This window comes from Marmota monax, unplaced genomic scaffold (assembly GCF_021218885.2).
Source record: "Marmota monax isolate L192 unplaced genomic scaffold, Marmota_monax_Labrador192_F-V1.1 WCK01_AAM20220418_F8-fsc00002, whole genome shotgun sequence".
NCBI classification, from domain to species: Eukaryota; Metazoa; Chordata; class Mammalia; order Rodentia; family Sciuridae; genus Marmota; species Marmota monax.
The window spans coordinates 9,552,456-9,571,443 of NW_026693571.1; the positions used below are offsets into that span (position 1 = coordinate 9,552,456).

Sequence of the window (18,988 nt, forward strand, 5' to 3'; positions counted from 1 at the left end):
CAAACCCTGTTCTCTAAGTGTGCTTTCCAAAACAAAACTTCAGGTAAAAATACCTCAACTAAACTGGCCAACTAGTAGAAGTCTCTGGGACTTCTACTAGACTTGGAAACTGTGATGGTCAAGGAAATTTCTTCTACAGTGGCTGAATTTAGCAATTACGATAGGTGAACAGCAATGGTTTTCATCACACTGAACTAAAAGTAACCAATCTTGGAGAGGAATGTATGATGCAGATCTGCAGAAATGAACAATGAAGTCCTTACAGTAAGGAATACATCCTGATTCTATCCTGATTCTATCCTGATTCTAGTACTCCCAGAAGTATAACTCTTTAGTATTATGAAACACTCTAGGATCCCAATATATTATTCTCTTTGTTTAAAATAGCTTAAGTTTCTTTCCCTTGCAATTAAGAATATTACTATATAATGATAAGAAAAATGAGTAAATGATCTTGGCAAATGTATTATTAGTACTTGAAAATTGTAAGCAGATTCATTACCCTTAATTCCCACAAATTGTAGCCTTCCCTCAAATCTGGGTTCCTTCAAAATTGGGTTCCTATAACTAAGAATTTGCCTGTGCATATTCATCAAGCTTCCACCTGGAGAGGGGCTGTGTTGTTCTTGTTCGCTCTGATAAAACCCAACATCTGGCACATGCCTTCTTTGAATAAATGTATACTTATCACTATGATCAAAGACTGCTGTTCTGCGCCAGAATATTGCACACAACGGAAACAACTGTTCTGCTATTCAGAAGATCTGGATTCGACTTCAAGCAAACTGGGAAAGTAACTTATTTCTTCCTTCAGGAAAGTACCATTGAGCACATTTTGCCATTGACATTTTACAATTCAAATAAACATTAGCAATGATCATAGAATAATCTTAAGCAAAATATCCTAAGCAAAATATCTGGCATTATTTCATTTTAATTCTATAAATACTATATTTCCTTTGTAAATCTGCAAACAGAGATGTGCTGTTCCTCCTTGAAGGACTCATTACCAAGCTGCAAGGAGTGTGGCCAGATGATAAGACTCCAGTTGTTAGCATTGTAAGGGTTCACCTCAGCTTTCCAGCCATGATCCTCCTAATCCTGAGGTGGCTTCTAGCCAATGAGACAATGCAATGGAAAAACAGTATAGCCATCTTCACCTGCCATGCCCCTGACAAGCAGTGTTTATTCTGGAGCTTTCTATTGTGCTGACAGCAATTTTGTCAGTTCTGCTTCATTCCACTTGCTTCCTGTGCCTAATTTCACTTCCATTCTTTTCCATCCACTGGAATTATGCTCCTTTATAAAAGTTTTCACTTCTCCCTACACTTTAGCATCTTTCCCTGGAAAATGCTATGATAAACCATAGACAAGTTTGTTCTTATTATAGTCTACACATTTACTCTCTCACTTACCTTTTAAATCTGTTTATGTAAGTAATGCTTAGTAAGTTTGGTACAGGTACAGAAATTTTGTTTCTTCACATAAACACTGCACTTTGAAATACTGGTATGAAATATTTTACATTATTTTTAAGTACTTTAATGATTTAAATGTATTTCACTGTATTAAGATATAACTATTTTTAAAAGATATAAGTATTTCAAAATTAGGAATTTAGAAATCAGAAAATAACAAAACTTAATAGCACCATCTGGTGGCTGTTAACAGAACTGTCTCACTACTCAACCTTTCAGAGCCATATTCTTTGTGCTAGCTTCTGTACACCTAATTTGAGCAAGGTTTGAAAAAACCATCTAATTAACAAAAAAGGTGATAAATATTGAATCAAGCCTTCAGAACTGATAAGTACATACATAACTTATTTTCCTTTCTCAAAGCTTGAGTTTAATAATCCCTTTTCTCCATGCTTCCCATCACTGTTAGACTATTTACTCAACTTGCTTATTTCTTTGTTGTAGTTATCAGTGTCTGATAATTGATAAACATTTAATACTGATTATTATAGGCTCTGTGAAATCAGAGCCCTTACTTGTCTTATTCACCATAACATCCTCAGTGCTGCCTAGCAAAAAAATGATGGGTACTCAAAACTTTTTGAATAAATGAATGAATCTTAATAAACAACTACAATGGGATCATCCTTGGAATTGGGGTGGCAATGGAAGGAGGGGGGATAACTTACATGAGAGAAATTTTTACTGTAAACTGAAAAGATCTTAGGATAAAAATGAACAGAGCCATTAAAGAAGTGAAGGCCACAGCCAACAAGGAAGAACTGAAAGGCCTAGCTAGAAGACATTAGAGGAAGACCACAACTGGCTAGGGATGTTTTTACAAGTGTTCAAAAGATGCCAACCAGTGAAAATGAATGCCTAGAGGGAACTTTCATCTAGCACAATTACCTTTACAACTCTGACACAGATACACAGCCATGCTGAATATTTACAGGAATACTGATACTACTTTATAAGGCATCCTGTCAACTGAATTTTGAGATTTCAGGCTACCAAAAGTACCTAAATGTCACAAGATGGGACTGAATGATTTATAAACTAAAAGTATCGGCCAGTTGAAACAAACAAATATAAAGTGTGTTAATTAGAAAAATTATTTATTTCTGCTCCTTTCATACATCTTACTGTTGAGGAAACAGTCTTGCACACATATATGAAATAACGTACTATCACACACACTGTTTAAAGGCAAAGCACCATCAGTGAAGCGGATCAGCAGTCCAGAGTTCTCAGTTCTCAAGAGTTCTCAGAGATCTTGCTTCCTGATTTTACATTAATTTCTGAAAATCAGAAATATCTCCAAAAAATGTTAAAGGGGGTTGTAAAAAATAATCATTTATTCAATATTATAATTTTAGAAGAACAGTATATATACGAAATGAAAAACTAAGAAAATGACACTTAACATCGTTGGTACAACAGGTCAGCAGGAAAAAAATACTGTGATAAACTTGTCTCTGATACCAAGAAATTCTAGTCCAAGCTTTCATATACTTCCTATGTTTTCACTTGATACTTCTTTTACTGCTGCTTTTTATTCTTTTCCACATTTCATAGTGGAGGACTGGTACAGCCTTTAAAACTTCATCAACAGGAGCAAATCCAGAATCCACTGGTTTCTTCTCAAAAGGCACTCTAACCCATCAGATAGCCCCTGTAGAAATAAAATTCATAAACACAAAAAGTGAAAAGGGTGCAACATTTTTCAAAGTGCTCAAATTTTATGATGAATCAAATAATCCAAAGACATAGCTGTGATTCTTTATCATGGTTCCTATTTCATAACTGGCCCCTCATCCCAATAAGTAAATAAATTACTAGCCCTCAATTTATTACTCTTCCCACTCAAAGAATAAAGTTGCAAAGCAAGGTGAGGATATAGCTCAGTTGGTAGAGTGCTTGTCTTGCATGCACAAGGCCCTGGGTTCGATCCCCAGCACCACCAAAAAAAAAAAAAAAAAAAGTTGCAAAGCAATACACTAAACACTGAATAAGAAAAAAGAAGTAGAGAAAAGAAAACATTATGTAAAAGAGTTAAGAGTCAGAATCAATCAAAATTACAACAAAAAAATCACAGGTTTTTTATGAAAAGAAATTGGTTGGAAAAGTCCTATTACCACAGGAGAAGGTGGGAGAATGAGTGTCTGGGAGGTGAACTTTTTGGTTCTCAAGAACAATGTCAGAAGCATCTGCCCCAACACATCCATTCATTTAGGAAATGTCCCAAGAACAGTTATGAGTTTTAGTTATATCTATAGATAAGATCAAATTTCACACTGATTAAATAACAGATCCTTTTATTAAATATACAAGTTAAATATAAATACACAAGCTAAAATCTTTAAGTTTGGTGTTTCCTTTTGGAGCAAACTTTTGAGATCTAGTATTAAGAATCTGCAGATCAGGGAAAAAACAGGAAAATTATATAAAACTATCCACAATAAGAAAGTCTTTAATAGTAGAATCAATCAGACATAACTTTCCTATGTTAATGTATGAATACATAACCAGCATAACTCCATATCACATACAATCACAAAAATGGGAAGTTATACTCCATGTATATATGTCAAATACATTCTACTATTATATGTAAAAGAAAAAATTAAAAATTTTTAAAAGAAAAAAATAGTAAGTAGACATTGTGAATATCTTTCTACCTTAACCTGCAGGAATTGAACACATGACTGTAATAAATTGAACACATGACTTTTATACATTTTTTTCTACACATATATGTATCCCTGCTTACATTCCTTTTTTAAATTTTAACTTTTAAAATTATTTTTAGATATACATGACAGAGTATATTTTGACTTTTAGACTGTTATGAAGTATGCAAATAATTTTTAAATACATATAAATTCACCAATGGAGGAAAAAAAAGTCTTTATATACCTTGTACTTAGACTTTGTACTTATGGATGGCTTCAGAACCTCTCTCTTTGACCCTGCCTCTACCACTTATCAGGTTAACCTGGGCAACCTAACTCAGTTTCCTCATCTATAATGAGAGTTACTGTACAGGGTTTTAAAGATTATCTGAGAGAATCTAGTTATACCGTACCTGCTATTCAGGGTAATAAGAAATTGATAAGTGTTAGCTGTTATAATTATCAAAATCTCAAGTTTTTTTTTTTTTTTTTTTTTTTTAAGATACAAAGTAAAAACTATTTTATAACACTGAGGACTACTCAGTGTCTGGCACATGGCAGACACTCAAGAACTTGCTTTCCTAGCTCCTAGCTTCGGGACTCACTTGTTTCCATAGACAATTAGGAGCTATTACAGCCAGTGCAATCTTCCCAGAATTCATATTGTTTTCCTTCTGTTATATAAGCTTGGCTAATCTGCAGTTTCAGTGGAGAACTTTCATCTAAAACAACTACTTTTACAATAACTTAAATACAACCCAACCCTTTTCATATCCCCTACCTTCAAACTGAATTAAAATAAAAAATAAAAAGGCCCTTTGGATATACACGTTGTCTTGGAAGACCCCACATATATCTTCTACTATAATGTCCAATGTATCACAAAAAGAATACTTTAAAACCATACAAAAAAGGCTCAAGAAGATTTTAAGCCAGGAGCCACTGGCACCTACACCACACAGAGGAAGGTACTCAATGGCTAGCTTACACTACCTGTGGACTCTTCAGGATGGTTTCCTGTCATTTGCATATACTAATATGTGAATATGCACTTTGGCCCTCCATCCCTCTCTCTCTCTCATTTTTTTTTTTTTAAGAGATTGGATCTTACTATATTCCTCAGGCTGGGCTTAAACTCTCAATCCTCCAGGCTTAGTGTCCTGAGTGGCTGGGATTACATGAAATCACCACCACACCTGACTGTTCAGACCTCCATCTCCTGACACAGTACATACTGTGGTATTCCTTTTTGTAACCAGTGTGTGATGTATGTTTATGTACTATGAGTCCATGAATTATTGTCAACCTTTATTTACATGGAAAAGAATAGTTAAATGGATATACATTTATTCAAAACTGACAAACCTGTATATATATATATATATATACAGTCCTATCATTTGAAAAATTTAGAGGACACTTTGAAACACTGTAATACTATAAAGAAACCATTTTAGAAGAAAGAACAAATAAATCAATATCATGTACTTCTCAGTAGGAAATAAAAATGTGCTGAAACACATTTACTATGATCTCTCCTGGAATCATTTAACCCCTTCTAATAAATCAAAAATTTCATAATTATTATATTCAGTTCTGTGAAATTTTAATTATTATATTCAGGTCTGTGAGAATTTTATGCAAGTATAATTATAGATAAATATAAGAACTCAAAAATCAATCACAGACAGGAGAAGCCACCATAAAGGATCTTCTATTTAACCTTTAAGGTATTTGTTCTTTCAATAATCACTGAGTGCCTTCAGTATATTAAGACAGGCAGTGAACTAGGTTAGCGTTAACACAGAAATTTCTGAAAATAGTATGACTCACATTATTACTTTTTTTTTTTTTTGCACCAGGGATTGAACCCAGGGGTGCTTAACCACAAAGGCACATTCCCAGTCCTTTTTACTATTCTATTTAAAGACAGGGTCTTGCTAAGTTGCTTAGGGCTTTGAGAAGTTGCTAAGGCTGGCTTTGAACTTGTGATCCTCCTACCTCAGCCTCCTGAGCCACTGGATTACAAGTGGGCACCACCACACCCAGCTTGCATTATTACATTTTTAATCTCTGTAACAATCCTAAAAATGGCTGAGGGTGTACAGCTCAATGATTGAGTGCTTGCCTATCATTTGCAAGGCTCTGGGTTTGATTCCTAGTATGGCAATATAAGACAATAAGAGTGGTTAAGTAGTTTGCTTAAAACCACAGGCAAGAAAATAACAGAAGAGCATTAAAACACAAAAAGTCTCCTCATGCCTGTTCTGAATACTAAGGTGGCAATACAAATGTGATAATACTTCTAAAGTTTCAGCTATATGGAAGAACCACATATCGGCATCATCATTCCCTAAATAATGTTAATTTAAGTATTATTATATTCTTTTTTATTTTTCATTTCCTCCTTCTTTTAAGAGAATATCCATTCTTAATTGATCACATGATTTTAGTATTACTCAGGAGCTCCCTAGCTTTACTCATCAGGCTTAATAAAAACTGTCAAAAACAAGATTAGACACTTTTGCCAGCTGAGTAAAGCAGGTCTTTTGTCTTCAGATGTAGAACAGTATTTAGAGCAGGGTTTTGTGTTTTTTGTTTTGTTTTGCAGTACTGGGGATCAACTGAACTCACAACCTCATGCCTGCTAGGCAAGTGTTCTGCCCCAGAACTATATCTCAATCCTTCATTTATAAATTTATTTATTTTTATTTTCAGACAGGGTCTCTCTTCTACCCAGGCTAGAATCGAACTTGTGTTCCCCTGGTCTCAGCCTCCTGAGTACAGGTGTGTGCCAACATACGTAACTAAGCAGGATTTGTTGCTGTTTTTGCAGTACTAGGGATTAAACCCAGGACCTCATGCATGCTAGGCAAGTGACTTATCACTGATACACTGTCAGTCCTAGAGTAGTTTTATATACAGCTTTATAACAGACTTGACTAATTGTAGGAACCTTGCTTGATTTTTAGTCATTACACTGCAACACTGCAAGCCACCTTTTACTTTTATTGTTTTCATGTCTACCATGCATGAAGCCCTGGATTCAATGCCCAAGTGGCAAAAATAATTAAGAACAAAAAAACCTCCTGCTTTTAGGTCAAAACTGCCCTAATAGTGGAGGCTAAAGAGAGTCTAATAACCATTCATTTCTTTTTCAAATGAATCATATATAAATTCGTACCAGTCTTCTACCTGATGTCTGACATTTTATTTTCTTTGAGCCTGTGTACATTTTAAACACAACATCCAACAGACACACAATTTTATACACATTATCTTATTAATTATATTAGAAAATTTTTATTTTCACAATAAAAATTACGCCTTTGTAACTCTCTAATAATAAAAATATTAGGGACTAAAATTAATTTTTCCACTTTAAGTATATTGCTGCATATGCAAATAGCTAATGAACATTCGTTTTATTAGAGTCTATATTTCTTCAAAGGTCAAGGCATCAAATAAAATCATGTATAATTAGTAAAATCACATCAAAGGAGAGACATCAAGTTTTTAAAGAAGCATAAATCAGTAAACATAGAACCAGTAATACTATTTCAGTGCTCCTGTTTTTTCCTTTTTAAAGTTACTTCTTGCTAAAAGTAATAATCTAACTCTTTTGAAAAAATATTTCACCCTGAAGTTATCATAATCCATGTTATAGCACAGCCATCCTTTATCTCAGATGTTAGAAAATGACTTGATTTGGAAAAGCCAGTGAGCTACTCACATTTTTTAACATCTTTTATGTTGTTATTCCACTTAACGTATCAAAACATTTACATACCTTAGGATATTATAACTTGTGTGAAAGAAGAAACACACCCTTTCCTTGCTGGTGTCTTAAGCCAGCATGTGTACAAACTGAGCCAACAGAACTCATCATCTCCCTTGAAACCACCAAATACTCTAGAAAACCAATACCATTGCTCCCCTTTATCTAAAACTGTTCACTGTTTCTCTCTACTCTACACCCACAGGACCAGGCATTAGGAGCTAGAAATGAAAAATCATATGAAAGAATGAACTATAAATTTCCTCCTCTTAAAAAAAAAATCACATCTTGCTAGGTGCAGTGGCACACGCCTATAATCCCAGTGGCTCGGGAGTCCAGGGCAGGAGGATTACAAGTTAAAAACACCCTCAGCAATTTAGCAAGGCCCTAAGCATCTTAGTATGACCCTGAATCAAAATAAAATATTTAAAAAAAAAAAAAAAAAAAAGGGCTGGGGTTGTGGCTCAGTGGTTAAGCACCCATAAGTTCAATCACATCTTCAATTTAGGTGCAAGACAAGTTACAGAAAGTATAGTAAGTAGCAATTTTCTGTTTGGACCATTATTCTACTTTGATTAGATCTAAACATAAAGTGCCACTGAAACCCAGAGGATATATCTGGTTTCTGTACCTTCAAACTTGGTTTTATTCAAACAATTTCGCATACTGGCCTGTACAACTGGAATAGGGAGACAAATGTTTACATAAATAATTGTAAAAGATGGAGGATAATCCAGAGAATTAAACACTTTCCAAAGCTTTTTTTATAAATAACAGATGGAAGAGTTCTTTTATCATAAAAGCCAAATGCCTGAGCTAAAATATAAGACACTTCTCATTTAACATACCTAAGAGAGAACTGGAAGAAAGAAAGACAATACTAGGTAGAATGGGAACAAAACAGTTCTATCAGTAAAACCAGCTCACTTCTGTTTGCTACATGTCTCCAAAGATTTCCTCAGTTTCCATTAATTTCTAATAGCTTCTTTATCCTCTCTAGGAACCTCTACTTTTCCTGCTCTACCAGTCTCTCCCATTTTCCTTTAGTTTCTTTGCCAGAATATGGTGGATTATTCCCAAACAGCAGAGGAGTCTAAGGGACTATGTGACCACACAGGCATTAAGCTGACAAAGAAACCTGTGCACTATCTTTCCATACTTCCAGGGCTAAGAGGGGAATACTACTGCAGGATAAAGAATTCTGACTTCTGAAGAGAAGTCTGCCCACTCTACCCCAGATATGTTACAGACAATAGGTAGGCTAAGCCAAAAGACAAGTGAACTTGTAAAATTCAAAATATTAGGAAATCAGTACAATTGACAGGTAATGTTTAAACACAGTACCTAATAAATAAATAAACCCTCCAAGAGTTCATCTTTCTGTCATGTTTGCCCAAATTTCTAGTTACTAACGCATCCATAGGCAAAATCAGAATGTAAGAAAATGTGATCAGACTTGCCCACCTTTCAATTAATGGTCTTAAATGGAATTTTAAGTTTCCACAAAACAAATATGCTTTTCTTCTAAAGATATCTTAAGTTCTCTGATTAAAATAATTTTTAAATATATATTATATATAAAATATAATCTTTTTCCCAGATTTTAGGGGACAATAGTTCTCTTTTCCCATCCAAGGCATAACAAATTTTTTCACACAGATTGAATATCTTTATTCTGCTTAGAATCACAAGTGTTTCATATTTCGGACTTTTAATATTCACATATACACAATGAGATACACTAGGGATGGGACCCAAGTCCAAAGACAAACCTCATTTATGTATGTCTATACAGACATAAGCCAAAGGTAATTTTATATAAGATTTTTAGTAATTCTGTGATTAAAACAGTTTCATGGTATAGAATTTTCCACTTGTAGCATCATGTCAGTAGTCAAAAAGGTTTTAGATTTTGAGATTAAGGATGATTAAGCTATACCAATATTTGAAGAGCAGCAGCAATTAATGACTTGAAAAATCTTTCCTATTATTACACTGAAATCCCATTTTATTGATTAATCAAAAGGCACTTTAGAGAAAAAATAATTATTGCCAGTCAGTGATGCTGAGGTAAAATAACTAAATTTTCTCATGAACATGCATGGGGTAGAACCAAGACAACCTATTTGGTCTCAGTTTTATTACCAACTATAGCTATAACCTTGAGCAAATAACAATTTCCTTTAGTTCTTGACCTTTTTATCTGTTTAACTGAGTGTTAAATTAAGTCTCCTACAATTTTACATTGTCCAAATAATCCTTTTTCGAATTTGTAACAAAAGTTAAACTGCTGATTAAACAAAATATTTAACTTACGGCAGTTTCATTCTCATGAATACTCTAGCCATGAAAAAGCTCAGTAGGACACAGACGAATCCAATGAATAGAAGAAGAAATCTATTGAGTTTTGGAATATTTGGTGCATTGGATCGATCCAGGATTATGAAACCTAAACCCCCCATTGTAAACAGGAAGCTGGATGCAAGTCCTTCCATGATATATTGTCCATTTACTCTGGAAAAGAAAAGATCACAGAAAAAAAAAATGAATATTTCCAGAAAAATGAAATTTTTCCCTTTAGATTGAGATTTCTATTTCTGCTTTTATGTTAAAACACTTATGATAGTTTTTTTTTTATCCTTACAACTTTTTATTATAACTTTTTATTTTACCTTTACAGCTTTTTATTAAACCTTTGGATATTTGCCTGCTCATTCATTCAAATATTTAGTGAGAGGTCTATAATGTAGAAAGCACTGTTTTAGGAATAAAGCCATGAACAAAACAGACAAAAACTTTTCATGTAGCTTATATTTTTTAAAAAGTTTAGTTTAGCTTTTAGTTATGCTATTTAAAAGAGCTAAACTTGATGGTGTTCGCCTATAATCCCAGTGACTCAGGAGACTGAAGCAGGAAGATTGCAGGTTCAAGGTCAGCCTCAGCAAATTAGTGAGACCCTGTCTCAAAATTAAAAAGTAAAAAGGACTAGGAATATAGCTCAGTGATCAAGTACCCCTGGTTCAAGTCCCAGTTCCAGAAAATAATACAATTATTATACTACTTAAATTTTTACTATTATTTTCAAATTAATTTGAATTGGTAAGCAGTGTTTCTTAAAAGTTTTATCACAATAAATATTAAACGTCTTGTTTCAGTGGGAAGTATTTTTAAAGTAAATGTTCTTAACTAAGGCTCCTTGATCCCACAAAGACTTCAGCAATCTATAGACCCTTATAATTATATGTGTATATCTGATTTTTCTAGTTAGACAGCTTCTATCAAATTCTCAGGGTTCCAGGACCTCTAAAAACAAATCTATTTGTTAAAGGGAAGGTTTTATGTAGGTATTATAAAGAAGGTGTATGATATATTTTTAATTAACTGATTATTTTCGTGGAAAACACCATAAACCTGCACCAGATCCAAATTCCAAACAGTACAAAAGAGGACACTATGGAAAGTCTCCCTACTATCAAGATCTCTTGTCAGTTACCTCCCCACCTAAGAACCACAGCCAATTTTTTCCAAGCATGCCCTATACATATATTAGCATTTCTATAAATATAAATGTACAGCTATATTTAGATAGACATTTATCAAGTGGGTTTTAGAAAGCAATGTGATAAGGATTGTTCAGGTGAAACAAACCACACTGGATTGTTGTTTCACATATTAAATGGAACTTTGAAGTCTCAACAGTTACTTTTCTCATCCAGTGGTATAGTACAGGGTCCACAATTTTTTTTCTAAAATGCCATATAATAAATATCTTAAGGGGTAAGGATATAGCTCAGTGGCTTGTCTAAGCATGTCTCAACAAGGACCTACATTCAATCCCCAGCATAACCCACCCCAAATACACATACTACAAATAAATAAATATCTTAGCCATATGGTTTGTGTCTTTCTCAGTTCAGCTACTTTAGCTTCAAAACAGCTATAGGTAGTTTACAGATGGACATGCCTAATTCCAGTAAAATTTTATTCTCACACACACACACCACAAATGGCTGCAATTTGCTAACCCCCACAATATAGGCTATAAATGTATTTTAAACTGATACTTCCTTTGAATTGGTGATACATTAATCATTGTCAAATATTTTTTTTTCTAACAAATGAATATACTTCTACTCTTGCCCCACTGCCTTCCACTTCAAAATCCCACGTTTTAAGACAGTTTTTTTTTATCTAAATGTAGATGGGTCCCCCAGGTTTTACTATATTTTTAAATAAGAAAGGCATGCCCCAGCAATCTTCTTGCCCTCCATCAAGTATTCAGAAAGGTTTTTTACCTGTAGGCCAAGAAAGCTACTGGCCTCTGATGCCCATGTTCATCAGTCATAGAGCCAACACTCGGAGGTTCAACAATAACATCATAAATTATTCCTATATGAAAGACAATAGTACAGATTAAATTGGACTCCTAATCTTTAAAAAAGAATTAGTTCACATTGTCTCTAAAGGTTTGTTTACATTTAAATAGGACTACTTTGACTGCATTATTATCATCAAATTAGGTCAGCAAATCTTCCAGGTTTCCAATAAACCATTCAGATTCGCAACACAATGTTTTGGGGAAGTTTTCTGGCTGGTTTTTTTGTTTGTTTGTTTTTCTTTTTTGATACTGGGGACTGAATCCAGGGGTGCTTTACTATTGAGATACATCCCCAGCCCATTTTTATTTTTGAGACAAGGTATTGCTAAGTTGCTGAGGCTGATCTCAAACTTGTCCTCCTGCCTCAGCCTTCCAAAGTTGCTGGGATTACAGGTGTGCACCACTGCACCTTGCTCTACCCATTGTTTTAAAATGACTTCTAAAATAACATTATCTCTAAAAGAACTATCAATTTCATAAAGAAAACTTTTTCAATAAAACTTGCTAATACTTATGAATTATTCCATAATAAAGAAGACTTAACATTAAAGGTTTTATTTTTGTTAACACACAATCCACTGAGATCAACTGAATCTAGTTTCAACCAAGCTTTAATTATATTCTCCTCCTTTTCTACTGCCACACAACCTAGTATAGTTTGTCAAATACAAAAGTCATGTAATTGGTCTCCTGGTCCCACACTCGTCTATACTTTCCTCTCTGCCTAGAAATGTTCCACATATTCTTGTATTTCTATAAATTGAGAAGCAACTAGAAAATTTTTCCTGCTTAAATGTAGAAGAAGGAGACATTTTTAAAAACACACCATCTGGCAGATTTGCAATACTACAGATTCACAGTCATTAATATTAGTGTCCATCATTATATCATAGTATCAGCATGAATTATTAATATTAATGCCCATCAATGCTAACAGTTTTCTTGGTTCCCACTGTTGACATCTATTCCTCACCTTCTTCACCGTTTTTAAGCATCCTCACCTCAACTTTTCTTAAACATGGCAGACCCTACGCCTATCCCTCACCTAGCCTGACAAAACAATTCCCTTATCTTCTCAGGTCAAATCTGCAAACCTCTGGTACCTGTATCCATCCTCACCTCCTTCTTTCAGCTACAATAGAGAAAAAGTGTCTCCTCTTATCAATGTGGAATTTCTTCTACAATTATCAGGACCCCATTCCCTCCTGCCTTCTCAGGCACTCTTTTCCTTTAGTTCTCTCTTTACTTGCCTCTCTTTTCACACTCTTTCCCTGTATCAACCCTCCCTTGACTTCTGATTCTTCTTACATCCTCTATGCTTTCTGTTTTGAAAGGAACTCAGACTTTAATGTCTTTTAATGATAACATCCTTTATGATAATGATATCACTAATGATAATCATTACCACTAATTATCATCATTATCATAATAACATAATTAATGTCCGCTAATGAGAACATAGTTAAAGCAGATATAAGCTCAAGAGGAATTTGTGTATATTCTTCAATATCTAACTTACAAGAGTTCAGGAAATAAGCGACCAACTTCAGTACAGACCTCTTTCCTCAGTTCTAGCTCTTATCAGCAAATTTCACATATCCAACTAATTATAACCCCAAACTCTTTGTTTATTCCCTCTTGGAAAACAACACTTCCATCTGCCTAGATGTTCAAACCTGAAACCAGTAAGTTTCCTTCATACTTCATTCTTCCCCTACACTCAACCCACTAAGATCAAATGAATCTAGTTTCAACCAAGCTTTAATTATATTCTCCTCCTTTTCTACTGCCACACAACCTAGTATAGTTTGTCAAATACAAAAGTCATGTAATTGGTCTCCTGGTCCCACATTCGCCTATACTTTCCTCTCTGCCTAGCATACCTGTTCTAATTCTTCACATGTGGGCATACATGTCATTTCTCCAGAACCACCTTCTAATCTAAATGATGGCTCCCAATTCTATTTTCCATAACCTCTTGTTCTCCTCCTTCATTGCATTTGTGACAATTTGTAATGGAAAAAAATTATACAACATTTAACATGTTTCAACTACAACAATATAAGCTTCAGAAAGGCAGGATCATTATGTATCTGCTTACTATTATGACAATACCTAGTGAACAGAGACTCAGATGGACTTGCTCAGTACTTCTCAGTGATACATATTGTTTATTTATAAAGGTACACTCAGTTTTTAAAAGACTCATTTCCAGTGGCCAAACTGACACCTCATGGCCTTGACCACTAAAAGATGCCCCTTCCATTTCTTCCAGCAGTTGGAGCAGAGAATTTCCTTCATTACAATCATTTACAGAGAAAAAAGTGGCCACAATGAAAAAGATGGCTTCAAGCAAAGGCTTTGGCACCAAGAAAAGTAAGAGTTACAGGATATAGATTTGTGGATAGCTCTATTATCCATTAAAAAAAAAAAATAGGCACAAGCATTATAAATTTCATTTATTCAATTACAATTACTATTAACTTGTTGATCAAATGTTAATGCTAATACAAATGCTAAGTAATACCTTACCAACATAAAAATATTTAAAATGAAATTCATTTAAATGAACATAAATTAAAACTATTTCCAGATTGGAGTCAAGGGTAAATATCAAAGTACCATCTACAATCAAACCCTCTCAGTTTCATATTTCTTCCTCTTTAATGCCAAGTATTCTCACAAAATATCTATAACAATATGGCCATTCCCTTAAAAGCAGATTAATCTGCAGAGCTTTAATTTTGTAGTTTCCGAATTAAGCACCGCATTTCCCCAAATCTAAAAATACAGTTAGTAAATCTTGGAGTTGCAGCTTGAAGGAGTGGTGGCTCTGAAGACTACAGACAGAATGCCAACTCACCAAAAGACAAGGCAACGCCCCTTTGAAACTTACTACTTGAAAAGTACAGGATGATAAGATAATTGAAAAATGGTTCATAGTAAAGCTGTTTTTCTTCCTTACAAAAAAAAAAAACAAAAAACAAAAAACATTCCTCTACTTCTGCCTTCGGAAATATAATAGCTTCTGCAAATCTCATCTCCAATCTCAAATATTCATCAAAACCGTGGTTTTGGAAAACTCCCTTCATATTAGGCACAAAGCAACACAAGAAGTTATCTTCCAAGATTCAGAGACTTCGGACAAGTCCCATACCCTCTTGAAAAAAACAGTGGGCCAAACGTGACTTTCCCAAGACCTTTGTCAAACAATGTATGGCAAGAAATACACAACAGTCAGTGAAAAAGACATTCGACTCGGAACTCTGCGACAATAGAAGAACGGCAAAGGGCGTGAGAACACAAGTTTTCTCAAGACACAGGACAGAGCGCAAGGGCAAATAAGCCTGTACATTAACACCTGGGACCCCGGGACTTCCCTCCAACCTCCAAGAAATGAGAGCACAGCGATGCTTCCCGGGGCTGAGACAGCCAGCGAGCTGAAGCCCCTCCCGAGCGGGTCAGCTCTCCCAGCGCCTCTGGGGCCCCAGACGGCCCGAATTACCTCCGGTGATGAGGAAATAAGACACCACCACCAGAGCGTACACCGTCATGGCCGACGGCATGTGCACCCAGGGCGGCTTCTTCAGCTTCAGGTTGGGACATTCGAGCACTAAGAACGGGACCCGGTAGAAAGTCTCCATGTTGGCGGCGGCCGGGGCAACTCTCGGGCCTGCAGCCCCACGCGCCACCCGGAAACAGGCCCGCCCTCCCCATCAACTGCGCGTGCGCGAACAAAGGACTAGCAGGTCCGCAAAGCTCGGAAGTAGTTTTTACACCCATAGAGGAAAGGAAGAAACTACACAGACCAGTTAAATTTGTGATTACAATGTATGTAATTTTTAATATTATCAAGCTTAAGTTGGAAAAATAAACTCAGTTTGTTGCCAAAGGATAGGTAAGTGATTACATATCTTCAAGGACCTGCAGGGGTTTAGACGTGGCCAAGCCAGAGAAGCGGAGGGAACCAAATCCAAATAAGCCCCTCCCTCTTGCTGTCGCAGGAGATCTGGAAGCTGATTGGATACAGGAAGCTCTAGGTTCACAGAACTGAAGAATGAATGGGAACTTTAGGAGAGGTCCGCGTTTTGTATTGGAGGTTTTATTCCCACAAGGGATAGAGAAAGCCTTAAATCACAGAGCTTTTAAAAACTTCCCCGTTGTATAGGGGCGATAGCAATTATTAGAAGTAATTGCTAAAATAATATATTATCAATTAAAAAAAAAAAATCCAACCCAGATCAAAACTATCAACAGGACATCTTGGAAGGCTAAAGCAGAGGATCCCAACTGGGCAACTTAGCAAGACCCTGTCTCAAAATAAAAACAGTTTTTAAAAGGATACGAATATAGTGGTAGAGCACCCCTGGGTTCAATCCCCAAGACCACAAACAACAGGACATCTCTACAGGGATGCTTCGGTGCTGATACCATGGCATGACCAAAATAATATTCTAAATAACTTGTTCTCTCAACTTTGCCCCTCCTCAGTCACCCTTAACGTCTGTAAATGGTAAAATCACTCAGACAAAAAATCTTGAAATCATCCTAATTTCTCCACTAATTACCTGGTGCATCCAAAATATCAGCAGGTCTTTTGGGGTTTATTACTAAAATATCTCTAACTTAAGGACTGCTCTGCATTCCATTGCTTCTCTAATATGAGCCATCATCTCTTTTCGGGACTATTTTTACAATCCAAATGGATAAAAAATAAATGCCAGAGAATTAGTCTTCCGGGATGGCCTAGATGGCCTAAAAGGTATATTTTGGTTATGTTTTTCTTTTTTATATCCTTTAAAATTCTACAAATGTTAATTTCCTTTTGGAGTAAGAGTTAAAGCAACTAATTATACAAATCCAAAACAAATTAACATATTTTTGAGCCAATGTTTCTGAGTTTTGTTTATCATAGAGCCATAGGTTTTAATGGAGTGCCATGGATTGGTTCTGCTCTTTTGTTATTCGACTCAATTATTACCCTCTAGCTTTGGTTGCTCTTAGCTAACTTAAAAAAATCACTAATTTTGAAGTTCTGATGTGTTGGTTATGATCATATCCTATGTTACTTTTGGAGAACCTGAAGGCTGAATTTGATGCAAACACTAGCTTTTCATTTGGGCTTATAGATTGTCCCATGGTTGAATGAATGGAATGAAAAATCTTGAAACTTTTGCCTTCATATAGTATCTGTGTTCTTTGATCCCTTTACTTTAGGGTCTGATTCTACTCAACCCTGAACTAGGACCTATTGAAGATTTGAGAAATGCCAAAAACTATAAAATAGGGTTAACTTCACCTAGACTTGCCTAGTCTTTTTTCCTACCTTCCCCTTCAGGGTTAAAGACACCTGCCAGCCACCGCGACCATTGAGTTGGGAAGATGAGATTGTCACTTGACCATTTCAAGTGTGTTGATGAAACCAAATCAAAATGCAAATAAAATTCAACTGTATTGGCTAGGGAGGTTAAACAGATCAATCAAGAGAAAAGTGGACTTGCCAATACAAAACGGCAGCAAGGAACATTGTGTCTTGAATCTAGGAGATTTCCCCCAGCTGGCTGCCTCTTATTCCCACATCTTGTGATAAAAGTTGAACAAAAAGGATAACAAGCCAAAAACCAAACAACAAACAAAACACACCATAACTGTTAGTGGTTCAGACCCTTCATGAATTAAGTTTTAGGCCACAGCAGCAGGAATGAAACTACAACCAGTTGAGGTTTTTGCTGAGGGTAGAGGGAATATGAAATGGGCACTGCATGAATGTAAGTATCAGCTTTGACCATGTGACCAACTGTGGAAATAAGCATTGTGGTAGTTAATGACTGCTCTTTCTTACTTTGATATGAATATATTTGTGTATAACATTGACCATTTTTTCCTCTATCTCCCATTCTTCTACCATATATAATATAAAATTTGCTAATAGTACTTAAACTACTGTTTATATTTTAGTTACTAGATATTGAAGAAGGAATATGACTCATCTAGAAAAGGGATGATTATCAACCAGAGGAGTCTGTTTCCTCTTTGGCAGAAAAAGCTTTCTATTTCATCATTTAAGAGATAGTTACATTATGTTAGGGGAAGCATGATGCCACTATTGCCTTCATTTGAAAATTACATTAAATGTTATTTTCTTTTAAAAAATCCTATATATGGATGACAAGCTGAACTGTACTTATATTTTGTCAATTTAGTTAAACTGGAACTATATTTCCCAGAATCTTTTCAGAACATAGTTCTGATGAATGAGGCCTCCGAGAGACATTATTAGTTGTAAGAGACATTATTCTTAAACTAGGATATAAATTTCTACTTAATATTTAATGATTTCTTAAACATTGAAAATTCTTGATTGAAAATAGCAGATTATTAAATACATTGTTAAGTATCAATATAATGGAATACTATACAGCCACTAAAAGGGCACTGTATGGCTTAGGAAATAAATTTCTCAACACGAATCATAAATCGCAAGAAGTAAAATCAAGATTCAGTAAATGGGATAGTATCAAATTAAAAAGCTTCACAGCAAAGGAAACAATCAAGAACACAAACAGAGAGCCAACAAAATGAGAGAAAGTCTTTGCCACCTGCACCTCAGATAGAGCATTAATCTCTAGGATATATAAAGAACTCAAAAAACTTAACACCAAAAAAAAAAACAAACCTGATCAATAAATGGGCTAAGAAA

The 18,988-nt window shown here is 35.1% G+C and overlaps 1 protein-coding gene across 1 annotated transcript; it reads right to left on the reverse strand.

Moving 5' to 3' along the window:
- Nucleotides 1-2,554: 2,554 nt before the first annotated feature.
- On the reverse strand, nt 2,555-15,990 carry Ostc (oligosaccharyltransferase complex non-catalytic subunit). Its single transcript, XM_046459055.2, has 4 exons — nt 15,794-15,990; nt 12,206-12,299; nt 10,227-10,424; nt 2,555-3,132 (listed from the first exon to the last, which is right to left on the reverse strand). Exons 1-4 carry the CDS (start codon nt 15,930-15,932, stop codon nt 3,114-3,116), a joined length of 450 nt encoding a protein of 149 aa, XP_046315011.1. The 5' UTR covers nt 15,933-15,990; the 3' UTR covers nt 2,555-3,113.
- Nucleotides 15,991-18,988: the final 2,998 nt, after the last annotated feature.